The sequence below is a fragment of the Lagenorhynchus albirostris genome, chromosome 1 (genome assembly GCF_949774975.1).
Source record: "Lagenorhynchus albirostris chromosome 1, mLagAlb1.1, whole genome shotgun sequence".
NCBI lineage: Eukaryota > Metazoa > Chordata > Mammalia > Artiodactyla > Delphinidae > Lagenorhynchus > Lagenorhynchus albirostris.
In genome coordinates, this window is record NC_083095.1 from 33,017,151 (window position 1) to 33,039,832 (window position 22,682).

A 22,682-nucleotide genomic window follows, 5' to 3' on the forward strand; every position below is an offset into this window, starting at 1 on the left:
TGACCTCCCTTCCCAATTATTTTGGATCCATTTCCATGTAGCATTATATCATTTCCTCTGTAAATACTTTAGTATGTATCTCTGAAAGGTATTCTTTTTTAAAAATTGAGATAAAATTTACATAACATAAAATTAACTATTTTAAAGTGAAAACTTGGGCTTCCCTGGTGGTGCAGTGGTTGAGAGTCCACCTGCCGATTCAGGGGACATGGGTTCGTGCCCTGGTCCGGGAGGATCCCACATGCCGCAGAGCGGCTGGGCCCGTGAGCCGTGGCCGCTGAGCCTGCGCATCCGGGCATTTATCCAAGAGAGAGGAAAACTTACTTTCATACAGAAACTTGAACATGAACGTTCATAGCTGCTTTATTCATAATAGCCAAAAGCTGGAAACTACCCATATGTTTTTCAATGGGTGAATAGTTTAAAAACAAAAAAAACTGTAGTACATTTATACCATAGAATACTACTCAGCAATAAAAAACAGTGAACTATTGATACATGCAACAATTTGGATAAACCTTAAGTGAATTATGCTACATGAAAAAGCCAATCTCAAAAGGATACATACTGCATGATTCCATTTATATAACATTCATGGGAGAATATAATTATAGAGATGGAGAACAAATTAGTCATTGCCAGGTGTTAGGGTTAGAGGTAGAGGGGGTAGATGTGACTATAAAAGGGTGGCACAAGGAAGTCTTGTGGTGATGGTACAGATAAGTATTGTGGTTACATGAAGTTATACAAGTGATAGAATTGCACAGAGCTACACACACACACACACACACACACACACACACACACACACACACAAATGAGTGCATGTATAACTGACAGAATCTGAGTAAGCGCTATAGATTGTACCAATGTAAATTTCCTTGTTTTGACATCATACTGTAGTTATGCAAGGTGGTAACACTGGGAGAGTCTGGGTAAAGGGTTCAAAGAACCTTGTTGATTTTCTATGTATAGTATCACGTCATCAGCAAACAGTGACTGTTTTACTTTTTCCTTTCCAATTTGGGTTCCTTTTATTTCTTTTTCTTCTCTGATTGCTGTGGCTAGGACTTCAAAACTATGTTGAATAAAATGGCAAGAGTGGGCATCCTTGTCTTGTCCCTGATCTTAGAGGAAACACTTTCAGCTTTTCACTGTTGAGTATGATGTTAGCTGGGGCTTTATCGTATTTTTGTGTTGAGATATGTTCCCTCTATGCCCACTTTCTGGAGAGTTTTTATCATAAATGGATGTTGACTTTTGTCAAAAGCTTTTTCTGCATCTCTGTTGAGATGATCATATGATTTTTATTCTTTGCAAATTCTTTTTACAAGGAAATTTATTTGCAAATTCCTCTGAATCTATAATTATTTCAAAATAAAAAGTTAAATGCAAGTAACACATAATAACATTCTCCTTTTAAAACTGTCAGTAAGGCTAAAGTTCCTTCTGACTACCTCTTCCAGTCCTGGTCCCCTGCCCCCTCCTCTGGGGGTAATGAGTGTTAGGAGTTTGCAGTATATGCTTCCAGAACTTTTTCTTTGCTTTTATATGCTTATACATGTACCCATAGAAAATATATGATTTTTGTTTCTATATGCATGTATGCTTTTCACACAAATGATGTACCACTCTGCAGTTATTCTACAACTTGACTATTTCACCCATCAGTGTATGTTGGGGATTTATCTGTATTAACATATCCAGATTTATCTCGTTTCTTTTGCCAGTTAAGAACTTGAGTCAACTCTCTGACTCTCTCTGTTAAGAGTCAGCTTAGGTTTTTCTTCTAGGAAGTCTTTTGTGACTGCTCCCCCTCCTGTGTACCCAGTGGAGGGTAGATATTCTTCCTATGTCTCTCACAGCACATATTCCCCTTATTAGAACACTATTCATGTTATAGAAGGAAACTGTTGGTTTTCTTGTCCCTGATTAGTTCTTGAAAGTATCCTTTCATCTTATTTCATCTTTAAATTCATGTGCCTAGCATATTGTCTAGAATAGTTAGCAGGTATTCAATAAATGTTTATTCAGTAAAGGCATGCCTGAATATATGAGTTACTGAACTACAGGGAAGGGTATGAAGTGAATTACTTAGATGAATCCTTCTGGCCCTGATGCATTGTTATATGATGCTATTTTTTTTTGCTGGGTGGAATAATCCATCTCCAGAGCGTATTCTGTGAAATCTTGTTGAACCAAGAAGCAGAAAACAACTTGTTGGCCCTATTTCTGCTGCTTATTTGTTGTATGGTTAAAGCCAAGTCACATAAGCATTCAGGACCTAGGTCTCCTCCAATTTGAGATGAGAATAATGTTACCTTCACTGTCCACCTTACAGGATTAATGCAAGGATTAGATGATACAATTTACAAACATCTTGGAAATTAATTTTTTATACATCTTTATTTTTAAAATTTTATTTATTAATTTATTTATTTTTGGCTGCATTGGGTCTTCGTTGCTGCGCACGGGCTTTCTCTAGTTGCGGCGAGCATGGGCTACTCTTCGTTTTGGTGTGCGGGCTTCTCATTGCGGTGGCTTCTCTTGTTGTGGAGCACAGGCTGCAGGCATGGGGGCTTCAGTACTTGTGGCTTGTGGGCTCTAGAGAGCAGGCTCAATAGTTGTGGCACACAGGCTTAGTTGCTCTGTGGCATGTGGGATCTTTCCCGGACCAGGGCTCGAACCCGTGTCCCCTGCATTGGCAGGCAGATTCTTATCCACTGTGCCACCAGGGAAGTCCCTATACATCTTTATTAAAGTATAATTGCTTTACAATGTTGTGTTCGTTCCTGCTGTATAACAAAGTGAATCAGCTAAATGTATACATATATCCCCATATCCCCTCCCTCTTGCGTCTCCCTCCCACCCTCCCTATCTCACCCCTCTAGGTGGTCACAAAGCACTGGGCTGATCTCCCTGTGCTATGCAGCAGCTTCCCGCTAGCTATCTGTTTTACATTTGATAGTGTATATATGTCCATGCTACTTTCTCACTACGTCCAAGCCTCGCCATCCCCCTCAAGTCTATTCTCAACGTCTGCATCTTTATTCCTGCCCTACCACTAGGTTCATCAGTACCGTTTTTCTAGATTCCGTATATATGCATTTAGCATACGGTATTTGTTTTTCCGTTTCTGACTTCACTCTGTATGACAGACTCTAGGTCCATCCACCTCACTGCAAGTAACTCAATTTCGTTCCATTTTATGGCTGAGTAATATTTGGAAATTAAATTTAATGAAGAACTTGTGGCTTCTTCAAGGGTATCTATCGTGATTTGATTCCTTCAGTGAATTCTTCATAGTTTGAACTTTTTATTTTGTGACCTTACGTTTGACCCCTTGTATTTTATCTGGTGTGAGTCACGTGTTTTAGATGGGGATGTCTTCATACACTCTTTAATAATCTTGGCTTCATTTATCCATGAATTTGCCCACGTATAGAAGACTTTCCAAGAACATTGCTAATGTTTCTGAATTCTACATTAAAAACTTTGTGTTTTGAATCAGTTTTTTATTCCAATAATACAACTTTGCCATTTATTTATGGGTGCTTGGGAAGTGGAATGGTGGATCTGCCGAATGAAATCAAACTAGGTGTAGTTTCAGATCTAACCTGGTACTATGTCCAGTGCTAACCAAGGGATGCCTGTTTAGTACTTAAAAACCTTTCAAAGGAGGGATATTATTTGCCTTCATTGAGAAGGATGGTGAGGGACACTGAAATTTTCAGAGTCCTTTGAAAATTTTTGTTTAACTATCATTATATGAATTTAAAACAATGATTTAATTTCAGATTTGCATCTACACCAGAATCCTGTGGGGCAGCATATTATTTGAAGTTTCAATTAAGAAGCTCTTTAAATTCCCCACTGTCATACTCTTCTCAAAGCTATCTTCTGTGGTCCCTTAATTAAAGAGGGAGTATGTTTGAGATGACATTTTAGAATGATGTATTTTCTTCTGATTACAGAAGTTCATGTTCATTGTAGGAAAACTTGGAAAATAAAATGAAAGGTATAAAAAAAATTACCTAAATGCTATAGTCTAATTAACATATCTTCTTGTTGGTCTCAGTACATTCATCAATCCAAATGTTTATCACTATCTATCCTTAGACATAATTGGATAAGGCATGTATTCAAAGCCTATAGAGTTCACTGTCTACCTTCTGAAACCTGATAGATAAATTTTCTTTTTTTAGCTTGTAATTGACTTCCTAAAGTTTAACTATTAATTGTCCTTTTGAACTTTCATTTTACAAATATCAGAAACTTGCTTTAAAATACAAGATAAAATTATGATACCTGTTTACCTGTTAAAGTCTTCCTTCTTGCTGGCTGCTTATTAGCAGGTAGATAAATTTAACTCATTTGAAGGACGTGTGGTGGTGTCAGTGAGGAGGAAAAGACCTAAGTGGTCATTGGCAAATCATTTTACTTTCTAGGCCACAGTCCTTTGCCTGTGAAAGAAAACTTTGACTCCGATGATCTTCAAGCCTCCTGCTATTTCTCTGATTTTTATGTTGCTCTTCTGCTTGCCTCTCAAGATTAGACTTTGTGGGCAGACAAATGTCAGGAGCCAGGTGAACCTTTGTGGAGCCTGTTTTGTTTAATGTTCTAAGTCAGGTTTTTCAGACTGCTACTCATGATCCATTAGATCATGCAGCATCTACTTATTGAATGCCTATTATGTGTCTGGCACTGTTTAAGCACTTGGGATGCACAGGAAAAGATATAAAAGTTAATAGTCTAGTGGAAAAGGACAAATAAGAAACAAAAATAAGTACGTAAAAATATATGGTATGTAAGATGGTGATTCATGTAGTAGAGAAAACTAAGCAGGCAAGGGAGAGAGCGAGCATTGGGGAAGTTGCATTTTTGCATAGGGTATATCAGGAAAGGCTAATTGAGAAGGATATTTGAATAAAGAGTTAAGTGAACGAACCATGCTCATATCTGGGGAGGAACGTTCCCTCAGGATTTGCAAGTGCAAAAGCCCTAACGCAGAAACATGTCTGACGTATTCTAGGAGCAGGAAGGAGGCATCGTGTGGTTGAAGCAGAGTAAGGTAAGATGAGTGCTAGGGGGCAGAGCCAGAGACATAGGGATTGAGGGGCTGTCTAGGGCATTGTTGGCATTATAAAGAATTTGGGTTTGGGGGACTTCCTGGCGGTCAGTGGTTAAGACTCTGTGCTTCCAATGCAGGGGGCGTGGGTTCCATCCCTGGTCAGGGAACTAAGATGCCACATGCCACGTGGCGCGGCCAGAAAGTTAAATGAGTAAGTAAGTAAATAAATAAAATTTAAAACCTTAAAAAGAAAAAAAAGAATTTGGGTTTTAATCTGGTTGAACTGGGAAGCCACTGGCAGATTTTCAGCAAAGGAATGATGTGATCTTGACTCATGGATCAGCATGCCTCTGGCTGTCTTGTTCAGGATGAAATGAAGCATGGGCCAAGAGTGGAAGCAAGGAGATAAGATAGGAAGCTCTTTAAGTAATCCATTGGGCCATGAAATTAATTTAGATGGTCACAAGTATTTATTAGATAGAAAATAGAAAATCAGTGCATTGCACACAGCAGACAGTAAGTTGTTTAATGAATTTATGCTAAATAAATGTGAGTGTACTGGAATGTAGTATAAGATGTACTTACTACAAAGGTTTACTATAAACAAGTTTGAAAGCCGTTATCCTAAGACATTTATATTATTGCCAACTAGAGGTGACTTTGGTTTTTGGACACATTCTCAGTAAGTGGCTCCTGTATGAAATAAGCCATCTTCCTATAATCGTGTCTCATCGGTCAGCACTTTGGCCTTCTCTCCCCTTTCCTTTGCATTCCTCTCTTCTCTTGTTTTCAACTGTTTGCATAAGTGTTCTTGTAGAAGATACCAAATTGTAATTTTTGTTTTCAGACCCTCTTCTGCTTAGGATTTTTTCTAGACTTTGCCTGTTTCCCCTTTAACATTCCTCTAGCTTTGTGGCCTTGTATCCTGACAGTCAGCACACACACCCAGTTTCTCCTCCTGCCATCAGGGTCTGCCTGTTTATCTGCCTGTATTCCCACCCACTCCTTCTGCACTGTTACTGTTGCTGTAGCAACTGCCATCTCAGTTTCCCCCTTCCCCTGGCTTTTTTCTTCCTCCTGCCAACCACTATTCATTAAACTCTTCCTCTCCAGTTTTCTACACTGTGAGGTCAGGGCTGATGCTATGTAACATCTGTCAGACGGTAGGGCCAAGAATAGCTTAAGATAAAGATTAAATGGCTGCTTACAAAACCCCTCTCTCTTTTTCCACAGCTCAGAGTAAAGGGGGGTTTTGAATAAGCAGGTCATCTGATGAACTGAGATGACTAAATGCTGAGTCCCTAATTCTGTAGAAATGTCATGAGTGTCCAAGAACAAAACTGTTACGGCACTGCTTCTTAATTCATTTTGAGATCTTGCATGAGGTTGTGATCTTGGTTGGTTTTATGTGGCTTTTGGGATCCTCTGAGCCAAAGGCAAAAACGTGGACTGTATGTCACTTCAACTCTGGGTATGTCCCTGTTCTGGAAGGTGATGATTAGAGGCACTGCAATACCTACCATCCATGTTTGCTTCATGGAGGGACTAGATATGCCATTTGATTACCTGAAGATCTTTTTATCAGAAATTTAGTCTAGCACTTCTGCTGACCTCATTCAGACTTAAATTTCTGGATGTTCAAAAAGGGAAGGAAATTGTACCGTGGACACTGAACCTGTATCTATATTTCAACCCAGAGAGGCTTGGCAGTGGATCATGTTCTGAAGAAAATAAGTTTGTTTAGTCGCAGATGACAGTGTGTCTTTCTCGGGCTTATTGTCCAATAGTTCTGGTTTCCTCTAGAGAAGTCTCAATCTTGGAACTGAGGACTGTATTAGAAAAAACAAAAGAGAAAGCCCAGGTTCTTCTCCTTCCAACTCACATAAAAGAAATGGTTAAGGAAAATGTGGTAGGGACTTCCCCGGTGGTCCCACGGTTAGGACTCGACGCTTTGACTAACGTGGCCACGGGTTCAATCCCTGGTCGGGGAAATAAAATCCCACGAGTGCACGCACAGCACAACCATTTGAAAACAAAGGAAGATGTGGTATATGTATGCAATGAAATACTACATAGCCATAAGAAAGAATGAAATAATGCCATTTGCAGCAACATGGATGGACCTAGAGATTGTCATACCAAGCAAAGTAAGTCAGAAAGAGAAAAACATAACCATATGATATCACTTATATGTGGAATCTAAAATATGATACAAATGAACTTATTTACAAAACAGAAACACACTCACAGACATGGAAAACAAACTTACGGTTACCAAAGGAGAAAGGGGGTGGAGGAGGGATAAAGTAGGAGTTTGGGATTAGCAGATACAAACTACTATGTATAAAATAGATAAACAACAAGGTCCTACTGTATAGCACAGGGGACTATATTCAATATTCTGTCATAAACCATAATGGAAAAGAATATGAAAAAAATATATATATATAAAAAACTGAATCACTTTGCTGTACACTAGAAACTTACACAATGTTGTAAATCAACTATATTTCAATTAAAAAGAAAAGGAAAGAAAAAGGTTAAGTGATCACCAAGATCTTGAACACACTTGAACGGAACTGATGTGGGCTGTGACTTTTTGAACTTTTTCACTTTTTACTTAATTCTAGTATCTTCTAGGGTTTGTCATGTTCTCTGGGTTGTGTTATAGGAAGTACAAAATGCCCCTGTATTCCTTATAGGTCATCCTGTCCTAAAGCAGAAACTGGAGGGGAGAGATTTTCCCCTACCCGTGGGACATTGAATTTGCCTCTCTGGTTGTCTGATACCAGCTCTGATGCCTGTGATTTGGAGTAGCAGTGCCTTGACTCCAAGTGTTTCACAGGTGTTAGGAAACTTTCACATAGAAACTCTGAAGAAATTCATGCCAGTGGGCTTTGGAAAATCTTGTTGGCACTGTTGACGAATTACTTAATCATGGATTTATGGAAATCTAGGTTCATGAAGCCAGATCTTGGAACGCTTACCAGTGCTCTATCTTGTGCAGGACTTGATACTCCTAGTCACTTTTTCTGGAAACAGCCTTGGCTTGTTCCTCTTCTGTTCCAAGACTTTAGCCTTGGCCAAAGACTTTTAAAATTTTTCTTTTTATCCCACCAAAGCAGTAAAGAAGTCCAATTGAATATTTTTGAGGGGCCAAAAAGCAAAAACCCAGGGGAACACACTAGTGAGGAATATTTTCCTGATGTTCTGAGGTTCTCTTGCTTTTTGTCCTGCGTCTTTTGCATGCTGACCCTTGGATCACCTCCTGCCCCATTCTTGTTGCATTTTATGACAAATTCTTGGTTGAAGATAGGCTGGGAATAGATTGATTGCTTTTATTTTTCTTATAAGGATATTTTGGGGTTTTTTAAAATCTATTAACAATCATTTTATTTTACCTGCTTTTATCTTATTTATTTTTTAATTTTTTTAACATCTTTATTGGAGTACAATTGCTTTACAATGTTGTTAGTTTCTGCTGTATAACAAAGTGAATCAGCTATATGTATACATATATCCCCATATCCCCTCCCTCTTGCGTCTCCCTTCCACCCTCCCTATCCCACTCCTCTAGGTGGTCACAAAGCACCGAGCTGATCTCCCTGTGCTATGCAGCTGCTTCCCACTAGGGATATTTTGATTTGAACTCATTTTAACTTGTTGCTAGTCCTTTCAAGATACTGCTCATCTCATTTGGGTGTGTGTAATGGTGACCATTTCTCTGGAGGAGTGGAGATGGTGGCACCTCCGCTGTCAAGATTGAGGCATTCTTATGTACAGGTACCATCAGTCCTCCAAGAAGAAGTAAGAAATTTCTCCTTCAGGGAATGTGTTGAGGGCAGGAAAAAAAACATTTCAGGCATTGTTGGTAGAGTGGAACTCTGATCTTAAAAGGAGTTAGAGTCCTTTCTGCTGTTAGACATGGGGCTGTAAAAAGTGCCATACTGTGTGATTGGCTTTTCGCTGAGCCTCTAGTAATCTGCTTTCTCTCCACCTTATTTTCCCCTCTACACCTGCCGCCCCAAATTCCAAAATGGAACCATATTTTTCAAAGTGTGGTTTGAAAGTCACATGCATCATAATTAATTAAGGTTGCTTGTTAAATTCAGATTCCTGGGCCCACTTCTCAGACTGAATTAGAATATCTGGGGATGGATCCTGAGAATCTGCCTTGTTTTTTTTTTTTTTTTTTTTTTTTTTGCCCATGTGGCTTGTGGGGTCTTGGCTTCCCTGACCAGGGATTGAACCATGCATGCCCCCTACCGTGGAAGTGTGGAGTCTGAACAACTGGACCGCTGGGGAAGTCCCAATCTGCATATTTTAAAAGTCCCAGATGATTTATCATGCATCTTATCCATGGAATCATAAACAGCAGTATCTTTGATATTATCTTTATATCTTGACTGTGAGGGGGAACTGCTCCTAAGCCTTTTCTTCCTGATGAACAAGACCATTCTCAACAGGAGGAGCCAGCTGCAGAACCCCTGCTGAGAAATTACAGTTAATGTAGCTGACTTTCTGAATTTCAGGTGTCAGTCTATCCCTCTGAAAGGATTTTTGCACCCAAACATGAAGTATTCAGTTTTAGTAGCTGCTGCTACAGGTTTTTGGTAGCTGCACCCCTAAACACTCTAGGAGCAAGATTCCTATGTACCTACCCTCCCTGTGTGAGAGATAGGAGTTCCCTGCCCAAAAACTAAGAGAAAAGTTAGTGACTCTTGTGGAGCCCACAAACAGACCTCTGTAGAGTGGCCAGATTGCAGACATAGGAGCTTGGGTGGGAATGGGATGGGCCCAGATGCCTGTCTTGGGCAGACTCCTGCAGGCCTGACTAGAATCTGCAGAGGAAGTTCCTGTTAACAAATGGAAAGGGTGTTGCCAGAGGCCCCAGCTTTCCTGTCAGGGATGCCTGAGCTGATGCAATCCCCTGCCGCTGTGGCTGACCAAGTTTCTTTTTGTTGAGTCTTGTTCCCACCCCCAACTCCTCTTCAGTCCTACAGATACTGGTTTATTTGCACACTCCATGCTGATCTTGAATTGAAAGGCTTTCATTGTTTTTGAGATCAGTGTTTAGATAACACCACATGCCTGTGGCAGCTAGGACACCCTGTAAAGGAAATGCCTGGGCTCTAACAGCCCCATCATTCATTCCCTGTATGTGAATGACTGTGGCCTGTGTTTAGGACATTATAAGAACATTGCTCTGCAGGGATTATTACTTGGGGACTGCAGGAGTACCAGGCTTCTCCTTGATGTTTAGAGTTCTAGGGACCGTTTTCTAAGTCACTTTTCTCTTTACTTCCCTTCCAAACATAAGAGGATTAAAGTCTGTTTTGCCTAAGCCTTGTTTCCACACATACCTGCAGTACTAGAGCGTTCTTCCCTCTGGTGAGAAGACTGCTTTGGGGGACACAGGACTCACTGTGGCTAGTGGTGGTGCAGAATGTTTTTATGATTAGGCCAGGTTGGCAGCTTCCTTTGCACTGTGGTCCAGGGCCTCCTTTTCCCATGGGATATCTGCTTTCTTTTTTAAAAAACATTATAGTAGTAATCTCTTCAATTTGTATAGCGCTTTGCCAGTTATAAAGATTTACACCACATATCATTTCATTATATCTGTATAATGATATAAAGAATATATTAAAGAGTCTTCAGAACCAAAATTAATATCAGAGTTTCAGAGAAAAGATGACTTCTTGGATTTATGGTTAATACAACAGCATGTTGGAAAAACCAAAGTTGTGAATTCAATTATGTCAAATGGTCAAACATGCTAACACTAATAGCAGGAGTAATTTATTCTCTATAAAACCTATAGACACTATTATAATTGTAAATTACTTTTAATTCCTTTTTTTTTCCTCTTTTGGTTGTTTACAGGTTTTGGGTTTTTTTTTGGTTCAGTTTAGTTTTGTTTTTGAGATATCTCCTTTCTTGTCCCCTTAAACTTCTCCATCACTCTCTTGCCAGAAAAGAAATAAAAGAAAATGTGTTATATTCATTCAGTGTTAAATTTCTTCTGGTAACATATAGCTCTTTAAGTTTTCACTTGGTAAAATGCTATTAAAACTTCTTCCTTAAAAATGTTTCAAATAAGTCTGGCAGGCTCTAATTTATGTATCTCAAGGCCCTTTCCAGCTCTGATTCCCTAAATTTATAAACTTTTTTTCTTAAATTACTAGAATCTCTTTTCATGACCACAGTGTCTTGTGAAGCAGAGTGAGTTAATAGCATTGATGTGGCCCTCATTTCTATAGCATTCTCCAATGCATATACTTTTTTAAAAATAAATTTGTTTATTTGGCTGCGTTGGGTCTTCGCTGCTGTGCATGGGCTTTCTCTAGTTGCGGTGAGCGGGGGCTACTCTTCATTGCAGTGTGTGGGCTTCTCATTGCAGTGGCTTCTCTTGTTGCAGAACACAGGCTCTAGGCACACGGGCTTCAGTAGTTGTGGCGTGCGGGCTCAGTAGTTGTGGCTTGCAGGCTCTAGAGCGCAGGCTCAGTAGTTGTGGTACACAGGCTTAGTTGCTCCATGGCATGTGGGATCTACCTGGACCAGGGCTCGAACCTGCATCCCCTGCATTGGCAGGCAGATTCTTAACCACTGCACCACCAGGGACGTCCCTCCAGTGCATATACTTAATCTCACTTTCTTACCAGTAATTTCGTGTTCCAAGAATTAAAGAAAGAAAAGTTGGTTGACATGGACAATGAACCGTCATCCCTCTATAATAAAATAGTGTCCGGGTAATCATAATCAAGGAGCCTGACTACTAGAAAGTTAAAACACACACCATTTGTTACTTAGTACTGTATAATTGTTAATGTTCACTGCCATCCTAGTTAACACATTGTAAGTATCTTCTGAGTCATCAAAATAAATTATTTCGAACCATACTGTGTGACTTTTAAAAAATGTTATGAACATTATGAAACTACAGAAGAATACTGCGTGAACCAGATCATACCACTCTCTAGTAGAAGGTGGATAAATGGAATTATATATATTAGCCAAAGTATATTTTAAAGCTAAATATAAATTCTTTGGGAATTGTAAAGGGAAACAAGTCATCTTACTTTTCTAATTGTTGTAACTGCTTGCTCTGTGTTTAATTTAAAATTTTCTTTAATATTTATTCTTGAGTTGTGCCATATGGAATATAAAAATTCTCTAAACAGATTGAAAATTCAAAAATAAATGTGTAAGCAATAAAGTGATTATTGTCTTTTTAAAAGTCCAGAATAAACTAGAATATCTTGTTTTGGCTGATGGTTCTTGTATCTCTAATTCAAAGGACAAATATATTCCTTAAATACCATCCATGATTAGCCAGTTAGTGTGGACACCACTGACTTCCCAGGGTCTTGACAAGTATCTATTTGCGTATGTAGCTCTGGTAAATAAAAGAACTAATCATTTTAATATGTCTCTTCTTTCAAGATGCTTGTATTATCCTTTTCCTATAAATTTACTGGTAATTTGCCTTTCAGAGATTGAAGAGGGGAACCACCAGGTTAAATAACTTGCTTTAATGTAATCAAGGAGTCATCCCCGTCCTCTTTATTACCTTCTAGCCCACTGCATAAAAACAACTTTCTACCAAAATTCAGATGTGCAAGCCTGACAGGAGGTCCTGGTACAAAATGCAGTGTTTTTTGCAGACTCTGGTCCAGCCTGCCTCATGCCTGAACCCTGTGCTTTCTGCCTTCCAGTTCTCTCCTGCGCTATGGGGGCAACCTATCCCTCCAAAGTGCCATGAGTGTGCGATTCAACAGCAACGGGACCCAGCTCCTGGCCCTGAGACGTCGCCTGCCCCCTGTGCTCTATGACATCCACTCCCGCCTGCCTGTGTTCCAGTTTGACAATCAGGGTTACTTCAACTCATGTACCATGAAAAGCTGCTGTTTTGCAGGAGATCGTGACCAGGTAAGTGCCTTCTGCCGCCTGCATCCCACACTCATGCTTTCCTGTCAGATTGTTCTTTCTGTACTGGTCTTTATTTCTCTTTAGCCATGTCAGGTAGAAACAGTTGAGGGGAAACAATAAGTGTCTGGAGACATTCTGGCTTAATAGTGAGTTTTTCCATCAGAGCTGCCTTTGGGTAATATGTATGAGGCACACACCATAAACCACAATATGGTTCTGAGCAACCTAGCTCTGCCAAGTTTGTGAACAGACTTTAAGATTCTAAGAGTGTGTCATTTCAAAAGAAAGGAGGAAGTCCATGGAAAATTAGCCTGCCAAAAAAAGACACCTTTTTTTTGTATCAGTGAAACACAATGATGTATGAAACACTGTAAGTACCCTCCAAGAGACACACATCGTGAATAGCCCCTTGGAATGGCACCTTTTTCTTGGATGAAATGGGCTGAGCAGCTTTGTTTGAGAGGAAGCCAGATGCTGACGTTTTTCCTTTTTATTGCCAGTATCACAACTGGGAAGGAGAGCCCAAGCTGTGAGTTTCCAGCCTTTTCACAGTCTTACTGGGAATCGAGATACTGATGTTGACTTAGAGCTGGCAGTTTAGAAACATACCTTTACCTTTGCTATACCTGTCTCTCTTGGCCATAGAGTTCTGAAGTGGGTGTCAGTGAATGGATCAGTTGGACTGGTCTGAGTAATCAAGCTGAGTAAAAACAAATATAAAGTAAGATTGATCAAATAAATGGATAAATTTTTTTTTTCTTCTCAAACACAATAAATCTTATTGCCGTTTCACATCTAGATTGGAAAAATAGAAACCTTAGTCTTGCTAATTCTTAGTGTTTGCTTTGGATCCATCAACTATGTTAAACTTTGACATATAATTCTCACATGCTGTACTCCACTGCTTTAAAGTTATTTGTGGGCAAGGGGCATAAAAGAAACAGTTCTTTGAGAACTTGTGAAGACCCTGCTTTTTGAAGGCAGTAGCTGGGGTTTTTCTCCCTAGCTGAGGTAGAGGCTCCCCGACATCATAGCTTAAAGATTAGCATATGTAGTAGGAGCACAATAAATGCTTTTTTACTTGAGTTGCATGTTAAAGAAACTGAGAATATCTTTTAAGTTGTCCAGGCTAGGAATTTCCCCTTTTATAAATAGAGAATATGTATCTAAATTCAGAATTTATATTTGTCAGAGTCCTAGGGCCTACTTAGCTGCAATCTACACTTAAAACCACTAGGTGGCTTCAGTTATATAAGCGATATCTCCTTGGAGAGGCCACAATGCCTGATAGACTTAGTTTTTATAGACAGTTTGTTTCTTGGGTAGAAAGAAGCAGTTTCTAGAGATGATGTGACTCACAATAGAATAGGTAATTTTTTGTTCTGCAGAATGGTTGATTTAGTTTCATATAGCTATGGAAATGACAACCAAGCCCCTGCCTCCCTGTCTACCTTTCCTCCTTGCTTTTGTTGATTTTCTGTCTTCTGTCATGTCAACCTCTTATGCATGTGATTTTATTTCATTGAACAATAAAGAGCAGGCACTAAATGTAGAAATGTAGTGGTTTATTAGGTTTTATTACCAGAGACACAGGCCCTGAGAGAAAGGAGAAAGAGGTGAAGGAGAATGGATGTTGTGTTTTCTTTTAGTTCCTATGTTAGCAGCCAGAGCCTGCCTGCATGGAGTCCTTAAAAGACCCAGAACAGGGCTTCCCTGGTGGCGCAGTGGTTGAGAGGCTGCCTGCCGATGCAGGGGACACGGGTTCGTGCCCCAGTCCAGAGAGATCCCACATGCCGCGGAGCGGCTGGGCCCGTGAGCCATGGCCGCTGAGCCTGCACGTCTGGAGCCTGTGCTCCGCAACGGGAGAGGCCACAGCAGTGAGAGGCCCGCGTACCACAAAAAAAAAAAAAAGACCCAGAACAAAGGCCTCTAACCAATATGTAAGAGCACATAGGCCATGGTTTCTCCACGTTGGCACTGTCAACATTTTGGTCAGATAATTCTTTATTTTGTGGGGCTGTCCTGTGCATTGTAGGATAATTAGCAGCATCCCTGGCCTCTCCCCACTAGATGCCAGTATCATCTCCCCCAGCTGTCACCCAGACAACCAAAAATGTCCCCAGACATTGCCCCTGATTGAGAACTTTTGACCTAGGTTATAATTACCCACTTTGAGATACGGGGGGACAGGTACAGATACTGCTATAGGCAGAGCCACACAAGGTGTTTTGTGGTGGTCCTGGTTATGTACATTGACAAGATGTAGTTGTTTTGGCCTTTCAGGTTATATATAATGGTAAAAACATTGAATGGCTTTTGATTTTCTCTATTCAGATTTGACTATTATGTATGATTTTTGTCCTATGGGAAAAGTTTGTGGGTAATATATCCTTTCTGACAAACTAGACTGCTTTTTGGTTGGGATAAGTGGTTTGCCATGGATAGAGGAGGATGGGAAGTCATTGAGTCTAACTTCAAATCCATTTCAGAGCTAAAGTCTATTTATATTCCCTATATAGATTATCAGAAGTATATAACCTAGGGAATAGGAAGTACAGAGATTTATGTTTGGCTGTTTTCTTCACTCCTTAGGGACTAAGAAATGTAGCTAATTCATCATTATCTTGTCTCCAATGCCTGGCACACTGAGAGCACAATAAATATTTGTTGAAGTGAATCTTGAGTACTTTGGTCAATGTGTGGTTTTTAGCTTTCCAGGCCTAAGCCTTGTATAACTGTAAGTCAGGATTGATAAGTACCTGTTTTCCTGCTCAACTTCCAGGAGCTTTAGGAGGATGAATTAAATAATGGATTTTCAGTGAAACTAATTTCCTGAGCTTATACTTTCTAAGTGTAGCATAGGAGGCCAAAATTATTGTCTCATTCCTGAAACATGTCTCTCAAAGGTGATTTATGGGCTCTGACTTTCCACACTCAGGGCTAAAGCAGCAGCTGCCACAGTTACAGTATGATCTGCAGGACCCATAGGTGTATTCTTTGACTGATTCAGACAGGATCTTTTTAGCTGCTTTCAAATTCCAAAGCCTACCCTTTCCTTATATCGGTCTTTATATTTGATCTTCTTCTTGTATGCTTTGAGTACGCCCACAGCCTGAGGCTCTGTGCTCTGGAACTCTTCATTTAGTCATAGGCTGGGTAAGTAACCATCCCAGAGAGGAATCTGCGTATTTCCATAATAGGAATGAACATGGTCAAGAAAGGCAGTAAGCGACCTATCTATCTGAGACAGTCTTCTGGCTTTTAATTACACTATTACTCAGTCCACACAAATCAAACCATTATGCCAGAGAGCCTGTACTTCCTATAAGACTGTTCTAGGTTCACTAAGTAATTCATTAGCCCCAAAATGAAACTAACGTTTCAAGATCAGAATAAAGCATAAAACCAACTGAGCCTACTTTGTGTCTTCCCCATACACATTGCCACCATTGTAGATCAGTTCTAATTATAGAGCTATTAGAGATCATTTTGTACAACCCCTCCTTTTACAGATGAGAAAACAGGATTAGAGAGGGTAGGTATACAAGTTAAGACATGTACAAGTTTGAGTAGGACTAGAACCCAGATTTTTGAGCTCTCAGTGGAGACTCCTTTTCACTATACAGAAGGTCACAACGTAATGCCTGAAGCAAGGCAAGCAGCAAAAATGAGTGAGTTGGGCTAGAAGTAAACATTAGTGAGTAGTGGGGACCGTGGCCAGCTGGAGAGCCCACCCCATCCTAAATCTAAGGGAATGCCGTATAAATGAAGCTTTGACGCAGCTTCAGCCCATTGCTGCCAGGAGGGCCTTTGGTTTTTTCGAGGGAAGCCAGAAGTAAAGATTTGTTACGTGAAGTATCCTGATTTTTAAGTATTGCAGCAAATTCATACTTCATTGTATGAATTAAACAGACCTGTGAACCATAACACCTATTCTTTATTAGAGCCACCAATTTCAAACCTCTGTGCTTCAGCAGGATGTTTTTCTGTCATGTTTAGTTTCATGGTCTGTCACTAATGCATAGGTGAGTGGAGACACATTCCTTTTTCCTGTTTCCTACTGAACCCTTCCTAACTTCATGCCTTTTCATCCCCTCCATCTTATAAAATAAGAAAGCAGATATTTACTGAGCATCTGCTGTGTGCCAGATGCTGTGGTAGACACATTCACGTGACTGCCAGTTCGTACCCTCTTGGAGATTGTCATTCAAACCCCTGTGTATACGCTCTGCCACCCCCACTTTTGGCTAAGAATACGTGGTTTGTTTATTGCTAGTATAATCTTATTCAAGTTCGATAACTTCTATCATCAGATAAGGTGACATGAGTGACATCAGATTGATTGGGCATCAACAGGAACAATTAGCCCCAAATAAAGCCTTAACTTTTTTTTTTTAAAGGCAGCCCATCTTCTAATCTTGCAGTATAGTGAGGAATCTTTTAGTAAAACAACAAACAGCATTCCTTCCTCGAGGCTGCCTGAACCCAAAGGTTCTCCTCCTTGCTTTTGTATCATACTTGGATTTTTTTGTTTTTCATTTTCTCTCTGAAGCCTGACTAGGTACATTCTGGCTCCCAAGTTTCACACTCCCCTCTGTATACTTAGTGAGCCAATCTCTTAACAGGGTTAAAAAAGGCCAGTTTTCCACCTGCTAGCTTTTCTGGCACACGCTTGTAAGACAGCACCCAGCTTTTGTTCCCTTTCTTTCACAATTCCTTAAATGGCTCTTGCCCTAGATTGCGAGAGTCCAGCAGAGCACCTCAGGCTTCTGGGAAATAAGTCTTTCAGGCTAACTGGTTTGTGTGGCCTGGAAATGGACGGTGTGGTAATTTAAGTCTTCTCTTTCGTTAGTCTCATCTAACACCTGGCCTGGTAATCCCTACATCTTGCCGAAAGTGGGATAGGGAAGGAAGGAGAAAGAATAATAAAGTTTTCTTGAAAGGGCTGAGCCCTGGAGTGTCTGAACATTGGGATCACTTACAGAGGTCTTTCTCTTGAACTTGACAGATGGCAGACCCCTAAAATCATGATAATTAAATCATCATATCTCATCCCCTGGAGAAAAGAGCTGACTTGTACACTGTGAATCCAACAAAACGGCCTTGAATACATGGCTTGGCCTCAGACATTACGTCACCACTCAACCTTTCTGTGTTGACATTATACGGGTATAATAGAGGTGTAGGAATTCACCAGGGAGTGCACTCCAGGCCAGTAAAGGAACCTAGAAAGTTATAACTCCGCTTTTTTTTTTCTAATAACTCCATGCAGCCCTGATTAAGCTCACGTGGGGACCTGGCATGCCATATGTTCTCCTGAAATAAAGGCACACCTTTAATAGGGGAGATGCAACTCTCAGATTCTATCCTTTGACTTGCTTTGTATCTTTAAGCTAACTTTTTCTTCTTCTCCTTGCCTTTCTTTTATATATTTTTTGCTCTTTAGCTTCTAAAGCACTTTCATGTCATACTAATCCTCCCAGCAACCTTTGGGTATAGTTGAACAGGTTTCATCTCCATGTGAAACTAAGGTCTAGAGTAGTTTGAAACTGCAGATCTAATCAGTAGCTGAACCAGGACTAGGCTCAGTCCATTGCCTATGATTGTACCCTCTTCCTCATAGACCTGCTGCCACCTGTGTTTTCAGATCAAGTGGCAATAGCCTCTTCCATGGGCTGATGAGGAAGAGCTGAACACAGTTATGGCAGAGGAATTCCTTGTTGTATGTATTTTTTAGGTGAATATTTTAGGAGACTCTTTACTTTATAAAGAGAAGGTAGCATGAAAATAACTTGTTTATTAAATCAGCTATTTGTAAATCTTTTTGACTCCTGAACCTCTTCGAAAGTCTAAAAGCTTTGAACACCATTTCAGAAAAATGTACATATGCACATCGTTTTGCATGTAATATTAAGGAGTTTATGGAATTCCTGAAAACTAGGGATTTCAGGTATTAGCTATCCTGGATTAAGATTTTACTCAAGGATTAAACCATCTTTTAGTTCATTTACTGATGTAGAACTTAGAAAGCTTACAAGGTTTTAGAGTATATGCACACCTGCTAGATATAGTCTGGTTTTCAATTGTTAAGCTGAAAAGGACCACTAGGTGACCTGATTTCCTCTTAGGAACAAATGGAATTGATGTGATCTGGTGATACAACATGGCAGTGCTCCTTTAATATATAGTTCCTGACTAGGAGTTTGGGCTTCACTAGGAAATCCCTGGTAGATATTAATGATGGGAACAGAGTATAACCTGCTCTACCTGCCCCATTCTCCTTGTAGTGTTTAAGTAGCTTTACCTCATTTTGGGGTATCTTAAAAAAAGGGAAGAGGGAAATAATATTCCTTCCTCTGAAAGACTGGAGACCTTTGCTTGAATAAACAATATAAATACATATTTGCAGACTGAAATGAGTGATGCCGTCTCCCCACTTCCCAGTCCCCAAGTATAAAAACTAAGGCCCACAGAGGAGAAATTGATTGTTGAAGGCCATTTGGTTGATGACACCTCATCTTGCCCAGGTTTCCAAAAGAGTTTTACCAAACAGAGATTCATCTTTAAGTAATGCAGCCTACTTTGTTACAAGCAGCTGTTAGAGATTTAGAGCATTTTTTTAATTTCTTCCCTACTGATTATTTGACAGTTATTGGCTGTCTTTATGGAACTTTTTTATTATTAATAATAGAATTTTTCCTACTCAGAACCCATAAAAGTTATTTTAATAAACCAAAGAATCCAGGAGCCTAGTGGAGCTGAAATGGCAAATGATCCAAAGAAGCAAAAATCACGTGAAACTTCACATGCAAAAAATAGTGTTAATCTTATGGGTATGCATATTTGTGTGCTTTTATTGGTAGCCAATGGAATTGTATTTTCTCTGACCACAAATAAAATCAGATAAACCTATGGCTTTGGCCATTTCCAAAGAAAACTTTTCCTGTTTGCTTTGGATAGTATTTGTGACAGGCTCTGGGTATAAGTGATATGATCAAAGGTATATTATATACCAATTGGCAAACCTTTTACTGAAAATAATCTTACAGAGGGCACATCACAAAATGGTTCAGTCACATTTTTTTTTCCCCTTCTGACAAAGGTCAGGGAGAAATGAGAGCTGTGTTTGATTTAAATGTTAAATAGCAGTTTCTGCTGTTGCTGATCCAGGCTAGAGAGCCATCTGGTTTTTCTATCCTATTCAATACAGTTAATTAGACAGGCGTGCCATTTACTGGAGAATAATTACTCATTTACTATGGGAGGAACCTTAGAGAGAACTGTGTAAATTGATCGGTACTCAGTGAATAATAGCTGATTGATATATCTCTTTCTCCATCAGCAGATATTGGGGAATATTAACTGCTGTGCACACACACATGCACACACTTTACACTTACACACACATATCGTATACATATATTTTACTTAGAGAAGTGGAGCGGAGAAATTGAGCAGAAAGAGATTTCTCTGTTAGCAAAGAACCTAAGACATATTCTGGGTTATTTTTGGAGTATATCAGTAGATGGTCTGTTCCTCCTGCATGCTAGAACTTTTTCCTCTTTTTAACGTGGATTTCGGGTGGGTGAGAAGTGGGAGGCATTTTTTTGGTTTCAGGAGTTCTTGGAGGGGATGCTGGGCATTACAGCAGTCTACCAGAGTAGGGAGTATTATGTGAGTGACTGTTTTCTCTAAAGGTTAATAGATTGACAGAGGACATGTGGGCAAATAAGATAGTGACAGGGTGCTAATATGGGGGGGGTTGTTTTTTTTTTTCTTTTTGGTTGTTGGTGGTGGTCATGGTGGTAGTTCCTTGAAATCTATTAAGAGGAGCAGTTGTTGCTCTGTCCCTGTGCTTGAACAAATTAATACCTCCATACTGACAGTGGATTAGATAAAATGCACTGGCTTTAGGTTAGCTCTACTTAAGATGACTGGGCTGCATCAAGATCAGTAAACAGGCTGCCCTCTTGGGCTACGGAATGAATGAACAGTGAGAGATGGGGTTAGAGTGTAACCAACCTTTAACCTTTGTGGCCAGCTGGGAAGGATTGTGGATGGTGTGGATCCACACAACAACTTATGCTCATTTTTGCATTGGTATCACCCATCTTACCCACAAAGCCAAGTTAAAATTAAGTATGTCTTCCACTCTCTGATCTGAAGTAGACTGTGGGTCTCGTACCTCCTCCTATCCCCCATACCTCAAAGCATTTGGGGAAATGGGGCTTCTATTGCCTAGATAATGGACTCCCTAAAACATTCTTTCTCATTCGGAGCCCTGCCCCATCTATCTCTGTGAGGATACAAGGTGAAACACTCATGTGAAGTGAGTTGGTTTTTTTTTTTAATTAATTTATTTATATTTTACTTTTGGCTGCATTGGGTCTTTGTTGCTGCACGTGGGCTTTCTCTGGTTGCGGTGAGCGGGGGCTACTCTTCGTTGCGGTGTGCGGGCTTCTCATTGCGGTGGCTTCTCTTGTTGAGGAGCTCGGGCTCTAGGCACGCCGGCTTCAGTAGTTGTGGCTCGTGGGCTCTAGAGCGCAGGCTCAGTAGTTGTGGTGCATGGGCTTCGTTGCTCCGTGGCATGTGGGATCTTCCCAGACCAGGGTTCAAACCCTTGTCCCCTACATTGGCAGGCGGATTCTTAACCACTGCACCACCAGGGAAACCCCCTGAAGTGAGTTTTTAATTTGTCACTCACTCCTCAGTCAGAGGCTTCAGCCTCCTTCAACTGGGAGGAGAGGAATCTTTCCAGCTGCTCTGATGACGTTAAATGTATCTCTGGACTCAGTCCACTTGAAATGATGTTTATTTCTGCAAAGGTTTAAAAAGAAAGAAAGGGAAGGGAGGGGAGGAGGGAGAGAAAAAAAGAAAGAAAGAGAGATAAAGGAAGAAGGAAAGAGAGGAAGGGAGGGATGGAGGGAGAGAAAAGAGAAAAGAAAAAAGAAAAGAAAAAGAGCTCCTTTGGCTGCCTTGTGGGTTTTTGGTGGTGGTGGTGTTTGTTTGTTTGTTTGCTGCTGCCACACGCATGCAGGATCCTCAGTTCCCCAACCAGGGATCAAACCCGTGCCCCCTGCAGTGGAAGCACGGAGTCTTAACCAATGGACCGCCCCTACCTTGTATTTTAAAATAGCCCAGAGCTCTGTCCCTTCTAGAATATTCTTCTGTTCTTCTCCCAGATAGCCATATAACTTGCTCCCTCATTTCCTTCAGGGCTGTACTCAAAATGCCATATTATCAGAGAGGCCTTCTGTGACTACCCTGTATAAAATGAAACTAACCACCCCCAGCACTCCCTACATGCCCCAACCTGCCGTTTAATTTTTCTCTGTAACGCCACCACTGGACACATTACATACATATATTCTTTTTAACTTTTTTTCCCCTACTTACTCTTCACTCACATTATATATGCATAAAATTCTTTTCCTCTCCCCACCCAATAAAATGTAAGTCACATGAAGGTAGGGACAGGGTCTTTCTGATCAGTCCTTTCTCTGGGACAGTGCCCAACACTGTAGACATAGTAGACATTCAGTAAATACTTGTTTAATGAATAAATGGATGAACACATTTTTATTTCACTCTCTCAGCGGTATCCTAGGCAGCCGACTTTTAATGTTGGAAGGGGCCCAGCAGACAACCAAGAAATGCCATAAATGAATTCCTCAGGGCAGTT

The 22,682-nt window shown here is 40.3% G+C and overlaps 1 protein-coding gene across 4 annotated transcripts in view; it reads left to right on the forward strand.

Annotated features, from left to right (window-relative positions):
• The window catches only part of DCAF5 (DDB1 and CUL4 associated factor 5), a 96,847-nt gene that overhangs the window by 40,159 nt on the left and 34,006 nt on the right, over nt 1-22,682 (forward strand). For all 4 annotated transcript variants that reach the window (XM_060140506.1, XM_060140515.1, XM_060140523.1 and 1 more), the window contains one exon: nt 12,787-13,000. In XM_060140506.1, the coding sequence (XP_059996489.1) occupies nt 12,787-13,000 (214 nt within the window). The remainder of the gene's footprint in view (nt 1-12,786; nt 13,001-22,682) is intronic.